Source organism: Megachile rotundata, chromosome 2 (assembly GCF_050947335.1).
Source record: "Megachile rotundata isolate GNS110a chromosome 2, iyMegRotu1, whole genome shotgun sequence".
NCBI lineage: Eukaryota > Metazoa > Arthropoda > Insecta > Hymenoptera > Megachilidae > Megachile > Megachile rotundata.
Genome location: NC_134984.1, coordinates 14,104,917 through 14,124,049, shown reverse-complemented (window position 1 = coordinate 14,124,049; position 19,133 = coordinate 14,104,917). Strand labels below are relative to the sequence as shown.

At 33.0% G+C, this 19,133-nt stretch overlaps 2 protein-coding genes across 11 annotated transcripts in view; one reads left to right on the top strand and one right to left on the bottom strand.

The window, feature by feature from the left end:
* LOC100880448 (sphingomyelin phosphodiesterase) overlaps positions 1-15,720 on the bottom strand; it is a 32,071-nt gene extending 16,351 nt beyond the window's left edge. For 3 of the 8 annotated variants that reach the window (XR_013037329.1, XM_012279982.2, XM_076529027.1), the window contains exon 1: positions 15,301-15,684. The gene's annotated coding sequence lies outside the window, so the exon portion shown is untranslated. Of the gene's footprint in view, positions 1-5,915; positions 5,926-10,375; positions 10,425-15,300 lie in introns of those variants that run through there. The other 5 variants (XR_001095097.2, XM_012279985.2, XR_013037326.1 and 2 more) reach the window with 4 other exon arrangements.
* On the top strand, positions 1,821-18,522 carry LOC105661843 (uncharacterized). Of its 3 annotated transcripts, none has more exons than XM_076529029.1 (4): positions 1,821-1,899; positions 16,189-16,936; positions 17,025-17,187; positions 17,252-18,522. In XM_076529029.1, exons 2-4 carry the CDS (start codon positions 16,807-16,809, stop codon positions 17,961-17,963), a joined length of 1,005 nt encoding a protein of 334 aa, XP_076385144.1. In that variant the 5' UTR covers positions 1,821-1,899; positions 16,189-16,806; the 3' UTR covers positions 17,964-18,522. The 3 variants fall into 3 exon arrangements, with proteins under 3 accessions (XP_076385144.1, XP_012135376.1, XP_076385143.1); XM_012279986.2 differs by lacking the exon at positions 1,821-1,899 and adding an exon at positions 14,757-14,917; XM_076529028.1 differs by lacking the exon at positions 1,821-1,899 and adding an exon at positions 14,759-14,883.
* The last annotated feature ends 611 nt before the right edge of the window (positions 18,523-19,133 follow it).

The following is a 19,133-nucleotide window of genomic DNA, read 5'->3' as shown; positions in this document are numbered from 1 at the left end:
ACTATCACGAAACAGAGTACATTCCTATCATACCGTAGCATGTATCACTTTCAAAGAAGATAATTACTGATACATATTATCGCATAGAATAAAGCAACAAAAGACTGTTATCATATTTATACAGATAGGAAGGTTTTATCGGTTTGATGGATTTAAATGTTAAGGAACTTGTACTAATTATAATTTGAAGTTCTTTTGTTAGTTGTAGGGAGATTGGAAATTGGGAAGTTTGAGAATTTGCGGAGATTTGAGATTTGGGAATTTGAGAATTTGGAGATTTGAGAGTTTGGAAATTTGAGAGTTTGGAAATTTGAGAATTTGGAAATTTGAGAGTTTGGAAACTTGAGAATTTGGAAATTTGAGAGTTTGGAAATTTGAGAGTTTGGAAATTTGAGAGTTTGGTATTTGAGAGTTTGGAAATTTGAGAGTTTGGAAATTTGAGAGTTTGGTATTTGAGAGTTTGGAAATTTGAGAATTTGGAAATTTGAGAGTTTGGAAATTTGAGAGTTTGGAAATTTGAGAATTTGGAAATTTGAGAGTTTGGTATTTGAGAATTTGGAAATTTGAGAATTTGGAAATTTGAGAGTTTGGAAATTTGAGAATTTGGAAATTTGAGAATTTGGAAATTTGAGAGTTTGGAAATTTGAGAGTTTGAACATTTGAGAGTTTGAACAATTTGAGAGTTTGGAAATTTGAGAGTTTGGTATTTGAGAGTTTGGAAATTTGAGAATTTGGAAATTTGAGAGTTTGGTATTTGAGAGTTTGGAAATTTGAAAGTTTGGAAATTTAAGAATTTGGAAATTTAAGAGTTTGAAAATTTAAGAGTTTGGAAATTTGAGAATTTGGAAATTTGTGAATTTAGAAATTTGAGAATTTGGAAATTTGAGATTTTATAAATTTGAAAATTTACAAAAATTTAATAAAAAATCCCGGAAACCACGCTTCAATTTTTCACTGACATTCACATATCTTTTCATAACAAATTTACAAACACCATTTATAACAATAAAACAAAAACTCGGTTAATTACTTTCTTATCTCCAGTCGTTATTTTCTTAAACAAAAGCTTTTGTCTTGTAATCTCGTTTCAAGATTCGATAAGAACCTATTATCAACTTTGAACAAAGCACATTTTCATGCATACGAATCTACAATTTCATAAAAAAGAATAATTATCAGGAATAAACATTTTTAAATATTAATACCAGCCATTGGAGACAATGAACACGTGAATACTTCACGAAGAAATGAATTTACGTTCTTTCCGTTATGTGAAAATTTCTTATGTGAGTATTCGTTCGTGTAGATTATAATTATGACGCCTATAATAATTAGGTCTGTACATGAACTGTTCATTGCTTTCAACAGTGGAGAAAAATCTGTCGACATTTTAACCACTTAACTTGTCAACATTATTGATGAGGAATATTGATTTATAAAAATAATCAACTAGTAATGAGCAGTGATTAAATTTTCTTTTTCTTTGTAATTGTTTTAGATAATTATATATAATAATTTTAGACTGTTATTTGTATTATGTAAGAAGGGTACTTCCTTGATAGAAAGATATTGCAAGACTACACTTATTTTACATTTAAAATGACATACTAGTAATTCTTTCTTTTAGGAAGTTACATTAATTGTGAGACACCCTGTATACTAGAAAAAGACTTATAGGAATGTAATACATTTTTTAATGAAATGCATTTCAACTGATTAATGATATGAAAGACATATTAGAAGTATAATTATTATCGAAGAATTTACGTTTTAGTTTGTTGTAAAAAGTCGTACGAAATTACATTTGAATTTCCCGCCAATTCTAAACAAAATGACGGGACCACACGTCTATACATAAAAGTAAAACTTCCAACACGAAATTTTATTCAAATTCACAAGGTATGTACGAAATATTTATATTAATAAAACTTACTTAAAAAGAATGATTTTGTTAAGTAAGTATTTTTAAAAAATTATCTTTTATTTTTTAACAAAAAAAAGACAGAAATAGCAAACAACTGTTTGTGCAAAAATTCCTAACCTAACTGTATAAGAGACAAAACTAATTATTCTGTACTAATTCTTTTCTTTTTCTATCAATATTTACTCACTCTTTTAAATAAAATTTATAAAAATTGATATAATAAATTTAAAGTCTCCAATACTTTTAAAAATTCAGTGAAGGTAATTTGTAAAACTTCACACATTTTCTGCAAAACATTTTGACAATCAGTATTACGAATTAGGTTACGTATTACCAACCTTGCAATACTAAAAAGATTTTCCTAAAAAGCTACATGACATCGTAAGAAGATACACACAAAGAAAAAGACTGTGTTTCTTTATTGAAAGATAATACTTACAGAAATGTTATCTCTTCTTATTTGCACACTTTCGCAAGCAATTGATTGATCTCGATAATTGAAATTAATCAGTACATTGCAAGAAATACGTTTCACGATATTTTTAATATTTATTAGACAATTAAATTACAGAAGAAACACTTCTACAAACGTTTGCTACGTTCTACTTTTATCCGCTTCTTTTCTTTGTGAGAAGTTTATGCTTTCGTAAACTATCTTCTTCTCGGTCGTAGAAATATACGTTTCCATAGTAATTAGAAACAAAATTGCGTTTCATTAAATGTATGCAATCGTAGAATATAGTTGTAGGTTGATTTATATTAGTACGAGATAAATTTTGATACAGGGTGTTGAAATAAAATGTATTACAAAATTCAAAAATTTCAAATTCAAAAATTTTCATATTCCTGAATTACTACATTCTCAAATTTCCAAACTCTCAAATTTCCAAACTCTCAAATTTCCAAATTCTCAAATCCCAAACTCTCAAATCCCAAACTTTCAAATTTCCAAATTCTCAAATCCTAAACTCTCAAAATTCCAAGCTCTCAAATCCCAAATTCTCAAATTTCCAAACTCTCAAATCCCAAACTCTCAAAATTCCAAGCTCTCAAATCCCAAATTCTCAAATTTCTAAATTCTCAAATTTCCAAATTCTCAAATTTCCAAATTCTCAAATCCCAAACTCTCAAAATTCCAAGCTCTCAAATCCCAAATTCTCAAATTTCTAAATTCTCAAATTTCCAAACTCTCAAATCCCAAACTCTCAAAATTCCAAGCTCTCAAATCCCAAATTCTCAAATTTCTAAATTCTCAAATTTCCAAATTCTCAAATTTCCAAATTCTCAAATCCCAAACTCTCAAAATTCCAAGCTCTCAAATCCCAAATTCTCAAATTTCCAAATTCTCAAGTTTCCAAACTCTCAAATTTCCAAATTCCCAAAATTCCCCAAAATTCCCAAAATTCCCAAAATTCTCAAAATTCCCAAAACTCCCAAAACTCCCTAATTTCCCAAACTTCCAACCTCTAAACGAATTTTAAATCAAATAATTTGTAAACTAACTTTGAATTCTAAAAAAATGAATCCAACAATTAATCCAAATCTCTACCTCTTCGTGCAAGTAAAATAGTGAAAATGTAAGCTAATCGTATTGCAAACAAAAACTGCTATGAAATCATAAGATCTGGAAAGTTGGTGAATCTGCAAGTAAAATCCGATAAAAGTGTGGAGCACAGATATTTTGAAAAGTATAAAAATTATACGAGTTATAACACACTTTCTACCGACTATGTATGTTACTGTTCATTTAAACTATCGATATTTAACTTTTATTTTATATATGTACATTTAGTGAAATAAAGGATTGATTGTCTTCTAAAAAAAAAGAGGGAAGGAAGATTATTCTCTTTTAATCCAATGAACGAGTTATTGAAGAATGCAGCTGAATGACATTTAAACAGGAAACAGTGAATTTTATTGCTCGAGGTCAATGCACATAAGTGCATACGTACGCTTACCTCATTCATTTTACATTATAGTATTACTGGCATTTGCGTATCTGCGAATTTTATATTTGCATATCAAGCGAATGATTTTTGTTCTTCTTGAAAAAGAAAATCAAGATTTTATATAACTTGTATTTGTCTTGTGGATTGAGTACTTTAATGCAATCACTAGAGTTTTTTTGGGAAGGTAAAACACGCGTTGTATAGCCACGCGTCGTATAACCACGCGTTGTATAACCACGCGTTGTATAGCCACGTGTCGTATAACCACGCGTTATGTAACCACGCGTTGTATAGCCACGCGTCGTATAACCACGCAGTATATAACCACGTGTTGTATAGCCACGTGTCGTATAACCACGCGTTATGTAACCACGCGTTGTATAGCCACGCGTTGTATAGCCACGTGTCGTATAACCACGCGTTATGTAACCACGCGTTATGTAACCACGCGTTGTATAGCCACGCGTTGCATAACCACACGTCGTATAACCACGCGTTGTATAGCCACGCGTTGTATAGCCACGCGTCGTATAACCACGCGTTATATTACCACGCGTTGTATAGCCACGCGTTGTATAGCCACGCGTCGTATAACCACGCGTTATATTACCACGCGTTGTATAGCCACGCGTTGTATAGCCACGCGTCGTATAACCACGCGTTATAGTATAGCCACGGGTTGTATAGCCTCGCGTCGTATAACCACGCGTCGTATAGTCACGCGTCGTATAACCACGCGTTATATTACCACGCGTTATATAACTACGCGTTGTATAGCCACGCGTCGTATAGCCACGCGTTATATAACCACGCGTTGTATAGCCACGCGTTGTATAGCCACGCGTCGTATAACCACGCGTCGTATAGTCACGCGTCGTATAACCACGCGTTATATTACCACGCGTCGTATAACCACGCGTCGTATAGTCACGCGTCGTATAACCACGCGTTATATTACCACGCGTTATATAACCACGCGTTGTATAGCCACGCGTCGTATAGCCACGCGTCGTATAGCCACGCGTTATATAACCACACGTTGTATAGCCACGCGTCGTATAGCCACGCGTCGTATAACCACGCGTTATATAACCACACGTTGTATAACCACGCGTTGTATAGCCATGCGTTGTACAGCCACGAGTTGTATAGCCACGCGTTGTATATCCACGCGTTGTATAACCACGCGTTATATAACCACGCGTTATATAACTACGCGTTATATAACCACGCGTTGTATATCCACGCGTTATATAGCCATGTGTTGCATAGCCACGCGTTGTATAGCCACGTGTTTCATAGCCACGCGTTATATAACCACGTGTTACATAGTCATGCGTTATACAACCACGTATAATATCGCCACGTATTATACAGCCACGCGTGATTTCAAAATTTGTAAATTTGCAATTTGAAATTTTCTGAATTTGAAATTTCTAAATTTGTAAATATTCAAAGTACCAAATTATATGAGATTGAAAATGCAATACATATCCATACGCATTTTAATATAAAAATTAATAATCAGTATTATAATCTTCAACTATCTAAGAATGTTAACTACAACCTCTTAAATTGATTCTTTGCTATAATTCCCAAAATAAACGCACGTATGCACTCATCCTTATCAAACATTAAGAATAATGAAGCCACTCTCACGATAATGAAAGTTCAATAACTGACCATGCAACCTCGCACATGTTGACTGAGATAATTACTTGATTAAAATAATCGGTCAAGCTGAACTGACTTCGAAAAAAATTGTTTGTATGGATACTAGACCACCCACCTAATTTTATCAATTTTGATGCTTTGTTAAATAGATAAGAAGTCTCAGAAAAAATTTTTGAGTTGAACTTAAACTTAAGGGAAAAATTAGTGTACTCAATAAGTTAATTAAATTTTGTTAATTTGTACAATTAAATTTGCAAATTATTTAAAGTTAGATTATATGCACAATAGTTAGTTAAAATGTGAGAGCACTTATTGGGAACATCCTATACAAAGATTTTCATACGATAATAATTATATTTAATAATTTAGAATATTTAGTAAAATCATCACACGAGTCAAATTTTCTCAAGATGCTCCTTCATATTTTTATAAACTTGTCTATATTTTGAGATGTTCAAATTTCGAAAAAAACCGCAAATTTCCGAATTCTTAAAACTAAAAACTTTCCTCTGTCTCGAAAAACCAATCACTAAATAGAATTTCTCGCGCAACAGGAAAAATGCATAAAACGCATGCACATCGCATGCAACTCAGCAATATACATCAATCTATGATTCCATCAATGCATACAAATTTTGTTGAATTACAAATAGTCTTTACAATTACTTTTCCACCACAGATCTGCCGTAACTTCTCTGCAAGTATTCCAATGTCACTTACAACATCGCGTTGCATAAAAAATCCAAGGAAAAATTTGTATGCTTTTTTTCCCTAGAAAACTAGTTTTCCGCTTGTTCAGTCAATGAATCGTTCTTGACCATCAACCAATCGTCCGATGTTCGAAGCACCTAACCTACTTAATCCTCGCTCTCTCTCTCCGTGACGTCATTCTTGCTATCGTATCTTTATCAAGCCAGCGAGGTTTGCTTTAAATATGTATTCAAAAGTTGCTGAGAACTTGTTAAGAACGAGTTATCAATTATATCTGAGCGATGGTTAACATATACCGTTTAATACATTCAAGCTATATCTCTTGTTTGGTCGCTTCCTCATGAATAAAATCGTTGAACGTTAGAGATATTAAAGCTAACGATAGGAGATTGACGTATCGATCAAGACTGCCATAAGAAAGTATTTTTAGTGATATAGGATTGGATCAATAAAATTACACATAGCGATAGATATTAAAGAACAAATCAATTCCACGTAATTAGACAAATATTTAGTGAGTTCAGTGAAAGAAATGTGGTATCACAGACATAGAGGTTTGAGGATATAGGATTTTGGAACCTAGGAATTTTTTGGATTTGAGGATTTTTTAGATCTGGGGATATTTGGGATTTAGGTACATTTGGAATCTAAGGATTTTGGGGTCTAGGGATTTTGGGATTTTTGGAATCTAAGGATTTTGGAATTTGGGGATTTGGGAATCTGGGGATTTGGGATTCTAGGGATTTGGGAATCCAGGGATGTGAGAATCTAGGGATTGTGGAAATCTAGAAATGTGGGAATCTGGGGATTTGGGAATATAGAGATTTGTGAATCTAGGAATTTGGGAATCTAGGAACATGGGAATCTAGGAACGTGGGAATCTAGGAATTTGGGAATCTAGGAACGTGGGAATCTAGGAACATGGGAATCTAGGAACGTGGGAATCTAGGAATTTGGGAATCTAGGAATTTGGGAATCTAGGAACGTGGGAATCTAGGAATTTGGGAATCTAGGAACGTGGGAATCTAGGAATTTGGGAATCTGGGAATTTGGGAATCTAGGAATTTGGGAATCTATGAATTTGGGAATCTAGGAATTTGGGAATGTAGGAAAGTGGGAATCTAGGAATTTGGGAATCTAGGAACGTGGGAATCTAGGAACATGGGAATCTAGGAACGTGGGAATCTAGAAATTTGGGAATCTAGGAATTTGGGAATCTAGGAACGTGGGAATCTAGGAATTTGGGAATCTAGGAACGTGGGAATCTAGGAATTTGGGAATCTGGGAATTTGGGAATCTAGGAATTTGGGAATCTATGAATTTGGGAATCTAGGAATTTGGGAATGTAGGAAAGTGGGAATCTAGGAATTTGGGAATCTAGGAACGTGGGAATCTAGGAATTTGGGAATCTGGGAATTTGGGAATCTAGGAATTTGGGAATCTAGGAATTTGGGAATCTAGGAATTTGGGAATGTAGGAAAGTGGGAATCTAGGAATTTGGGAATCTAGGAACGTGGGAATCTAGGAATTTGGGAATCTAGGAGCGTGGGAATCTAGGAATTTGGGAATATAGGAACGTGGGAATCTAGGAACGTGGGAATCTAGGAACGTGGGAATCTAGGGATGTGGGAATCCAGGTAATTTTGGGATCTGGATATTTTGGAATCTAGAGATTTTTGAAACTAAGAATTTTGAAATTTAAGGATTTTTACTGTCTAATGATTTTCTCAATCTAAGGGTTTTGTGACCTGGAGATTTTTTTAACCTAGGGTTTTTATAAGGATTTTGATACCTAGAGCTATAGAAATCGAGGAATATATGAATTTTAAGACTATAAAGATGTAGAAATATAAAGATATGAAAATATATGTAGAGATCTAGGACTATCGAAATCGTTGTAAGAGTTGGAAGTTTTAATGAAACTATCTAGTTATATAGTCAAGAGAAAATTGCAGTCTGCACGTGTCGAAACATGTGTTTTATACTAACATGATCTTTATCTTTTCCATTTCACGTTGATTTTAATTAACCTCTCGGATGTTCAAAGCGATGACCTTCAGATTTAGCGCATTTTTCAAGGAAGACGATGACGAACTACGGTGCATACATGATGCTATCTGTTTTTAATCGCTACACCAGAAATCTGATAATCCGTTGTTCATACGGGCTTTATATTGCACGAGATATAATATTTGATAAAAATGAGATTTAGTAAGTACGTTGGTTGTTAATTTTAATTGAAAAAAAAAAAGAATGATTTTCATTCATAATTTGAAGATTTCAAGTTCTCGTAAGAAACAAAGGCATTGTACGTATGAACTAGATATTATTTCTATGTTAGAGTGACTAACTTCATTTTAAATGATCGTTTAATCACCTTACCATTTTTGGTCAATCAGGATGCTTTGTTTGATCACAAAGAATGATTCCATTTCTAGAGTTTTTAACGAGCTGATATGGCTTTATAATGTTAGAACAAAAATGGGGTTTTAACGACTGCGCAGTTCTTTGTAAACGTTCTTGGATACTTAATTTTATAAATTTTTAAATTCCCCAATACCGCAAATCCTAAAATTTCAAATTCTTTCATTAATTTCCAAAAGTCAAAATTACTTCCTGAAACCCCGCGAATATTAAATACATGTACATTCAGCATTTCCCCAGAATAATGAAATTACTTTCTCTTCAAATTACTACAATCATCTTAACAGCCTTACTTACGCACTCTTGCACAACAAAACAGTCATATTAACATTTTAAAGATCAAAGAATAATATCAACATAATTCATAACTTGTAAAATATTTTTCATTTAAAATTTAGATATACGTATTTACACAAAACATGAAGTACCACCTTATTCATACATTAATTTAATAATTTAATGATGTTTAATTTAATGAAAAGAAACATTTAATTGTATTTATAACTTTTCATGCAAAATTCCCAAATTTCTCAAACTCCAAATTCCGCAAACTCCTGCATTCCCCATTCCCAAATTTTCCAAATCCCAAATTCCCCCATTTTCCACATATCCCAATTCTCAAATTCCCCAAATCCCAAATTCCCCAATTTCCACATATCCCAATTCCCAGATTCCCCAATTTCCACGTATTCCAATTCCCAAAATTCCCAATTTCCACATATCCCAATTCCCAAATTCCCAAATTCCCAAATTTTCATATTTTCAAATTTCCAAATTCCCCAAATCCCAATTCCCAAATTTCCCAAATACCAAATTCCCAAATTTCCCAAATCCCAAATTCCCCAATTTCCACATATCCCAATTCCCAAATCCCCAAATTTTCAAATTTCCAAATTCCCCAAATCCCAAATCTCAAATTCCCCAATTTCCACATATCCCAATTCCCAAATTTCCCAAATCCCAAATTCCCCAATTTCCACATATCCCAATTCCCAAATTCCCAAATTCCCCAAATCCCAAATCCCAAATGCCCCAATTTCCACATATCCCAATTCCCAAATTTCCCAAATACCAAATTCCCCGATTCCCAAATTCCCAAATTCTCAAATTTCTAAATTCTCCAAATTCCCCAATTTCCAAATTTTCATATTTTCAAATTTCCAAATTCCCCAAATCCCAATTCCCAAATTTCCCAAATACCAAATTCCCAAATTTCCCAAATCCCAAATTCCCCAATTTCCACATATCCCAATTCCCAAATCCCCAAATTTTCAAATTTCCAAATTCCCCAAATCCCAAATCTCAAATTCCCCAATTTCCACATATCCCAATTCCCAAATTTCCCAAATCCCAAATTCCCCAATTTCCACATATCCCAATTCCCAAATTCCCAAATTCCCCAAATCCCAAATCCCAAATGCCCCAATTTCCACATATCCCAATTCCCAAATTTCCCAAATACCAAATTCCCCGATTCCCAAATTCCCAAATTCTCAAATTTCTAAATTCTCCAAATTCCCCAATTTCCATATATCCAAAATTCCAAATTCCCCAAACCCCACATCCCCCAAATCCCAAATATTATTAAATTAAATTAAATGATGTATGGAACACACTGAACTCTACATTTAATTATAACCTACCACAATATTCCGTTTCGAAAATTTTGAAATCAGCAGTTTAGCGAACTCACATTCAAGGTCAACACGTCACGTGACTCCAGTGTCACTTTTTTTCGTTTCGTTGTTATTTCACTTCAAACGGTTATGCTGTTCTGGCCACGCAGAGGTGAAGCCTAAACGATTATATGGGCACAAACATTTCAAATTTTTTTGTAACATACTGTTAGACTTTTTTATGCACAGTTTGAATGACTTTTACGCGCAAAAATCTCCTCTCATACTTTCTCTCATTAACACGTTGATTACCTCAGTAAAAATGGCCTTGCATTGCAAAACACACAAACTTTGAATAAAAAGACTATTTTCATATTTATATCTCTATTTTGCTAACTTACGTGATTTAGTATTATACTAATGCTATTCAATGTTCGCCTTTTGTGTTTCTTTTTTGGTTATTTCATAAAATTTGAGGTTGCAGTGGCGTAACTAGGGAGGACATGCAGTGGGTATATTTGTTAATTTATATTTATACTTATTGGGATGAGAGTATAGATTCTTGGTTTTTTAATTTTCGAACTTGAAAAAATTAATTGAAAAATTTAAGATGAAGTCTTAAGTTCAAGTATGAAGTTTGGGAATTTTTGAGAGTAAAAATTTGAGAGATTTGGAAATTTGGAAATTTGTATTTGTAGCATTAGAAATTTGGGAATTTGGGAATTAGAAAATTTGTAAATTAACAAATTTGGGAATTTGAAAATTTGGAAGTTAACTGAGAATTTGGGAATTTGGATATCTGAACTTTTTAGAACTTGTAAAATTTGGAATTTGAGTATTTGAGAATATGGAAATTTGTCAATGTGGAAATTGGGAATTTTAAAATTTGAGAATATGGAAATTTGTGAATGTGGAAATTTGAGAGTTTGGGATTTGAGAATTTGGAAACTTAAGAGTTTGGAAATTTGAGAATTTGGAAATTTGAGAGTTTGGGATTTGACAATTTGGAAACTTGAGAGCTTGGAAATTTGAGAATTTGGAAACTTGAGAGTTTGGAAATTTGAGAGCTTGGAAATTTGAGAATATGGAAATTTGTGAATATGGGAATTTGTGAACGTGGAAATTTGAGAATATGGAAATCTGTGAATGTAGAAATTTGAGAATATGGAAAATTATAAATGTAAAAATTTAAAAACTACAAAATTTGAAAATTAAAAAGTTTTATGTTCACACATCGTTCAAAACCAAACATAAGTATACAGTAAAATTACCCCCACGTGGCACAGATTTGTCCTCATCTAAAAGAAGCCCACCTTGAAAAATTTGCACTCGAATATACTTACCTATACATTAACGATTGGCATAACTACAATTTTTTATTGGACTTCAGTTCCTTCATTTAATTTTCATTAATTCATTCCAATGGTTTTTTACATAAGAAATAATTTGTACTTGAAGGAAGGCTAACCCTGAAGCCTCTAATTGTCCTACTCACTTAATAATATGAATTTAAAATATTTGAATTTGAATATCAAATGCAGTGTACGTTGCGATTGTATACTGTGTAATGATCGTGAGACACCTTGGATCATTGCCACGTTACAAATAGGACATGTAATACCCTATAAATAATACGTGATTCTTCTTACGTACATAATGCTTTTAAAGCAAAGGCGAATTAGAAAGTACTCTTAATACTTATACCAACATTTCAATGACTTCATCTTTTTTCTCAAATATAAAATAATTGTAGGAAAATTATGTATTGTAAAATGAGATTATTCTTGTTAATATTTTGCTTTTATTAAATTTGCACTCTTTCTATGTTTCTCTTCATGTAGAATAAAATTAATTATTTACTGGTACTATACAATTATCTACTACATATAATTTTCCTCACTTTTACATTACATATTATATAAAATATGTAATAAAATTACCAAGCTTTCAAATTTCCAAACTCTCAAGTTTCCAAACTCTCAAGTTTCCAAATTCTCAAATTTCCAAATTGTCAAATCCCAAACTCTCAAATTTCCAAATTCTCAAATTTCCACATTGACAATTACATATGTAATTACATATGTAATTTAATATATTACATATTAAATTATTACAGGACTTGTACAATTACTATTTAATATAATATGTAATTTAATATGTAATATTAAATAATTTTTTACACAATTCTCTAAATAATTAGTTTATTTCACCACTAAGCTAAGAACTAAAAATTTATAGGCACTAGCTATATTTCGAGATGTTTGCGAACACATATGCTAATCGAAGAAACTCTCTATTACCAATATGTACGAAATTATCGAAAGATGTAACACCTTACACAACCAAGGTACTCCATTAACGCAACATGTAATGCGATTAATTTACAAAAACATTACGAAACGCTCTTTGACCGCGCACTTCTCCATTATGTGTGTTGAAAACTAAAAAGGCCTGTCGAAACAGTTACATGTGTGTTTTCAAAAAATACGTGAGTTCTTTCATACATGAAGAAACATGTTTGATTGAACTCACGTTTCGAAAGTTTCCTCTCGCATGAGTAAACGCTCGTTCAAAAAATTCTTTCACGTAAAAATATGCCGACGCACATTCCATCCCCTTCTCTGGAAAAGTGTCTAATTAAATCGCGTTAAACCCACCTTTCCTCGGCAATTTTCTTGAACTTTAAAAACACAACTAGTAAAGTGGATATTTCGTCAGTTAGAACATATGGCAGCATTCATAAGACTACCATAAAAATATTGAAAAATACAAAAATTAAAAACAAGGTTCGTTATATTTCGGTTAAAAGTAGTTGAAACATTTGAAGTGTTTACGATATATCTTACTGTTTCGTTATATGGCCATTAGTTATATCGTCACATATGATAGTAGATAGTCACGTGTTGTCTTGTCACGCATTACGATCATCACGTGCGATATTACTACGTTTTATAATACTATGCGTTATATCATTACGCGCTACATAGCCGCGCGCTATACTACTACACGTTATATTGCCACGAGTTATATCGCCTCCCATTATATTGCAAAATTATATAACGCGTTTTGCTGTGATTGATACCATTATTTTATTACTGTGCAGAATGTTACCATGCACTATACAGCCACGCGTTATATTGCCACGTGTTATATGGCATATGCGTTATATTGCCGTGAGTTACATCGCAACTGTATTATTGCGAATTACATCGTTATTTTATTTCTGCGCAAAATGCTGCTATAAACTATATAGCCACGCGTTATATTGCCACGCATTATATGGCATATGCGTTATATTGCCGTGAGTTATATCGCAACTGTATTATTGCGAATTACATCGTTATTTTATTTCTGCGCAAAATGCTGCTATAGACTATATAGCCACGCGTTATATTGCCACGCATTATATGGCATATGCGTTATATTGCCGCGAGTTACATCGCCACTGTATTGCTGAGAATTATATCGTTATTTTATTACTGTGGAGAATGTTACCATGCACTATACAGCCACGCGTTATATTGCCACGCGTTATATTGCCACGCGTTATATTGCCACGCGTTATATTGCCACGCGTTATATGGCATATGCGTTATATTGCCGCGAGTTACATCGCCACTGTATTGCTGAGAATTATATCGTTATTTTATTACTGTGGAGAATGTTACCATGCACTATATAGCCACACGTTATATTGCCACGTGTTATATGGCATATGCGTTATATTGCCGTGAGTTACATCGCCACTGTATTGCTGAGAATTATATCGTTATTTTATTACTGTGGAGAATGTTACCATGCACTATATATCCACACGTTATATTGCCACGTGTTATATGGCATATGCGTTATATTGCCGTGAGTTACATCGCCACGCATTATATTGCAGTGATTTGTATCGTTATGTTATTACTACGCAGAATGTTACCATGAACTATATAGCTTCGCGTTATATTGCCATATACTATATAACCACGTGTTATATTGCTATGCGCTATATTGCCACGCAAAATATCTCCAAAGACTACAATATCCATGCGTTATATCGCCACGAATTAAATTGGTATCGTCACATATTATACTAGCCATGATTTATATCACCATGTATTATATAGCCACGCGTTATATCGCCACATGTTATATTGACACGTATTATATCGTTCACATATATTATTACGGGTTACTTACTCTAAGAGTTATATTGTCCTCTAATCTCTTAAACAAAGCAAACATTACTTGGTCCGTTAAATTCATAAATGTCGAATCACGATAAATATAAGAAAAAAAAACAAGTATCGCATATTCGAAATCTTGACGTTCTAGACGTTCCACCAATTTCGGTGTTTGAATTTCTATCAAATTTCTGACAGGTCAGATTGTTTCGTTACTTAACTGTCAGTTTAAATCATTGCGTAACAAATTGTGGTATGTACAATACCACTAGACAGATATCAAGCCTTTTAAATGCCTAGGGTAATCTGTTTCCGCTAACAAGTACACATCACGCGATACTCTTTTATTCTAAATTACCTGTTGTAAATAACAATATACATTGTACTCGATGGAAACTGTGCAAACAAGAGAGGTGCGGTATTTGTTAAAATTGTTTTAAAATAAACGTAAGCATATTTGGAAAATTTATTTTAGTCGTTTTATTTAGTTGCATACAATGTTTAAAAAAAAATAATTGCAAACGAATCATATGTTTATTACAAATCTACTCGAATTATTAAATTTATGCACACATCTTTTAAAATAGTAAATTTCTCAATTTAACTAATATTTTTGAAAGTCTGCTGACTGTCAAAAAAAGTCAATAAACATAAATTTCAACATAACGTTCAGTTTACGTAAAATGATAAATGCGTTCAATTTTACAAACGTATGCACCTGAGAAACATAAACAAATTATATAAGGATAGACACAATTTGACAACAGCTGTAAGAAGGAACTGTTCCAAACGAATATACCGTACGAATAAACATATGTGCATGTACTTACGAATATTTAGATCCAGAAAACAGCACGTGGTGCATAAAGATATGTTCTAAGTTGCAAGTTCAGAGGTTAAGTTGATATTTTGAAAGTTATACTCGAAAGAGAAATTAGAAAGAAACTTCGTTTTCTTCCTGTACGATTAATTTCGTGACATTGCAAGATTCACCCGGACGTTCGGCACGTTTTCTAGATCACCAGAGACAAGACGCACACGCACACGTGTTCACTGCACAACACAGTACCGGACGAAAGCAACTCTCTTTCTTTGTTCTGACCCTCTCTCTTTTGCTTGTTTTCACACACACAGAAGATTCTCATAGACACACATTCAACCCACCTTGCCGCGAGGACGACTCGGCGCACACTGATCGATGCGCGCATTGTGATACCTCCTCATAACTTAATCCTCCCCACCCTAACGCCCAATTGATCAATACAATTTGTAGCTTTGTCAATTTTTGTAACTCATTTTTTATTTCCAATATAACCATTTCCTTATATTTTTTCACCAAACATATTGCATACAGATTTTCAAAAATAATTTTCAGTGTTAATTTTTATCAGGAATGCATTTCTTGAGCTTTGAATGAAAATTGCAAATTACACTGTACAAAACACTGAAAGGACAAATATTTTATGCAAATGTTTTAAAAATAGATTTTTGCATTTTTTGTCTGTACATATTTTATATTTTTTAAGGTAGTAATCTTACATTTTTTTAAGAACACAATTTCTTTTTTACTAGTATATTGCAAAAAGTGAAAAATGTAAATGATGAGAAAATATGTTACGAGCAATTACGTTTTTTTAAAAATGTAATGCGATATTTGCATGTTTTATTATTGACGTGTACGAGATATAGATCACTGATGTCATTAATGATTGTTTCAGATGATCTCAAGTTCCAACATCGTGGAAACCTGATTTCTCATAGGTGTTTGCTTTACATTCCATGTCATAAATTTTATACTAATTTTACTGAGTTATAACTGAATTTTATATTAAAATTTATATTCTTAATTAAAGTACAATTAAATATCAGGAATGAGAATAATTAATTTAAAAAGTTGAAAGTATATTAAAAGTTACATTCTTAAATTTCTCATGTGTACGCGCTTTTTGAAAATAATGCACTCAGCGCCATCTCTCCAACAAACAGGGTGAACTACACACTTTTGAAACTGCAGTTTAATTAGTTCTCATCTTGTACCGCTAGATGGCAGAATATAAAACTGGAACCCATAGGCTAATTAGGATTAGCCTAAAATGATTAAAAATTGATGATAGTAGAGTCAAAATAATTCGAAATTAATTGGTCTTGTATTCCTATGTAATTTATGTCAATAAAATCAATTGTCAAGTTTTGTCTGTAGTTTCTCGATTTCCCCGTATGAGGTCCTCAACCTCGACTCAACACGTGATACCACATTTTTGTATACATATAGTCACACATTTTAACTCACGTAACCTCAAGTATTCCTACTTTTGCAATTTGTTGTTTATTTAAAAATGGAGGAATTATTAATAGAAAAGGTCAGAGAACGCGAAGTACTGTACAATCATGGACTGCCTGATTATCGAGATCAACACATTCGTCAGGCAGCTTGGGAGGAAATTGGAAGGGAGTTACAAATACCAGGTAACTAATTGTATTATCCTTGTGTTATCTGTTGATAAAACCAGTTTAAAACATACATAAATTTCAAAGTTTAATATTGCACTTGTAGGAAATAAGGCCAAAGAATCGTGGGATAAGTTAAGAAGATGTTTCTGCAATGCCAGGAATAGGCGGCGTGATGACATAAAAAATGGTATGTCTTTCAAAAAAAAATCTTCCTGGAAGTACGAGCAGCAAATGTCATTTATTATACCTTTCTTAGAAAGCAGAAGGTGAATATAAATACATTAACTTATTTCTACCCTACTGTTTCTATTCAATACTTTTTTGTTATAGAACACATGGAAGTTTGAACGAGTCTCTGGCTCTTTCCAATTTAAACGAGTCTCAGGCTTCTTCTAATTTGACTGCTGAACCAGAAGATCTATCAGAAGGTTCTGAAGCTGAAGAAAATACACTTCGTCAGTTGGAACGAGGACCCATTGACTTAGATACAGAAAATGAACGAGTTCAGGACAACCAAGCTGCAGATGATGAAGCAGCTTTAAATGATGAAAGTGTTGAGAAATATTATGATACAACAAAAGTTTTACGAAAGAAAAACCAAAAATTACGAATTGATAATCCAGCAGAGCACATGGTCCAGATACTGAAAGAAAGCTCTGCATTAAGAAAACGTCAGTATGAAGGAAAGAGTACACGGCCACAAACAGCAAAAACAACTAGCCTCTTAGAAACTCTAGATGACACTGATATGTTCTTTTTAAGCATGTCAAGAATGACAAAGCAGTTGCCAAAAGTTGAACAGTCGCAAATTAAGCTTGCACTGAGCAATCTGGTGCTGTCTGCAGAAGTTAGGTGTAATCAACAATCACTTTCTTCAATTCTCTATCCACAATACTCCTTTCATCAAAATCTTATGCAGCAACAATCATTTTTTTCGTCTCCATCGCCAACGCCTAATAACATACAACCGGTAACGTCACCGTCAGAATGTTCAAACAAAGGGGGCGAATATTCAATAGACCCTTTGCACGACGTGAGTTGACATGAGTCATCATAGATATCTCCATATTTACTTGCACAAAGTGCAACAGTAGTTGAGAATTCTTGTGGGCTTTATCACATGGAAGGATCTAAGGTAGTGATTGCAATAAAAGAGGTACCCATCAAATCTGAACAAAAGGAGACCTAATTAGACATTTAAGAGAAACAATGTATTACAAGGACCTAACATCAATGCTATTGGAGGTATTACTGTGCTTTTGCAGAAAAATAACATAAACATTTCCTGATTTTTATAGACATCCAGTTAATAGGTTAAAAAGACTATATCATAAGACTGAATAACTGAGTACAAAGTAAGAGTAAGCTAGCATAAGATACATGAATGCAATAACCTATGAATACACTGAATGAACAGTAGAATCAAGGTTAGATAACTTCAAGAAATCTTCAGAACAAAGTGCAATGTAGATACATCACTTATAATATTAACTCCTGAATATACGTTTGTTAACAGGAATAAACATTCTACCTGTAAAATGTATGCAAATATGAACGGAAACATAATTAAAAATGGCAATTGAGAGGATAATGGTAAAATACCTTGTGTTCAATTTTAATTATTCTTGCCTATGATTATCCTTTATCCTAGGGCGAAATGTACCGACATTTTGGTTTATTTTTTTTAATAGTTTGAGTAGTGAGAAAGAAAATGGTGGTACAGGTCGGAGATCAGGAAGAAATGAAATACGTCAATAAATAGTAGATATAGTATATTCAACTTTAACTAGTATTTTATAATAATTATAATAGCAATAATAGTAATAGCAATAATAATAATAATCATAATAATAGTAATAATAATAATCATGTACGTATGTATAGACAATGCCGGCGCGAATGTACAATATTTGACAGGTTGAATAATTACGCTTACGATTCGTTTCAAAGTACAGTGTTAGCGCTTGCATACATTACAGTAATTATTTAACGCTTTTACGCGCAACGCATACATCGTGCTTCGGTTCATCCTTTATCTTGTTTTCTTAAGAACGACTGAACATTATAAATAACATGTCCCGTTTCATTTATTGGTTCAAGCACGCAAAATCTCGGAGGATGGACCGCGGGGAATGTACAGTTGACAAGCTCGACTAATTAAGTTTAATTAATTGTAAATAAGATCTAAGAGTGTCGCTTGAATCCTCGAGAG

Coding starts and splice junctions, on each gene's coding strand:
- LOC105661843 (XM_076529029.1), top strand. CDS start 16,807: ATGGAGGAATTATTAATAGAAAAGGTCAGAGAACGCGAAGTACTGTAC. Junction 16,937..17,024: donor AAGGGAGTTACAAATACCAG/GTAACTAATTGT, acceptor TTGCACTTGTAG/GAAATAAGGCCAAAGAATCG. Junction 17,188..17,251: donor CCTTTCTTAGAAAGCAGAAG/GTGAATATAAAT, acceptor TTTTTGTTATAG/AACACATGGAAGTTTGAACG.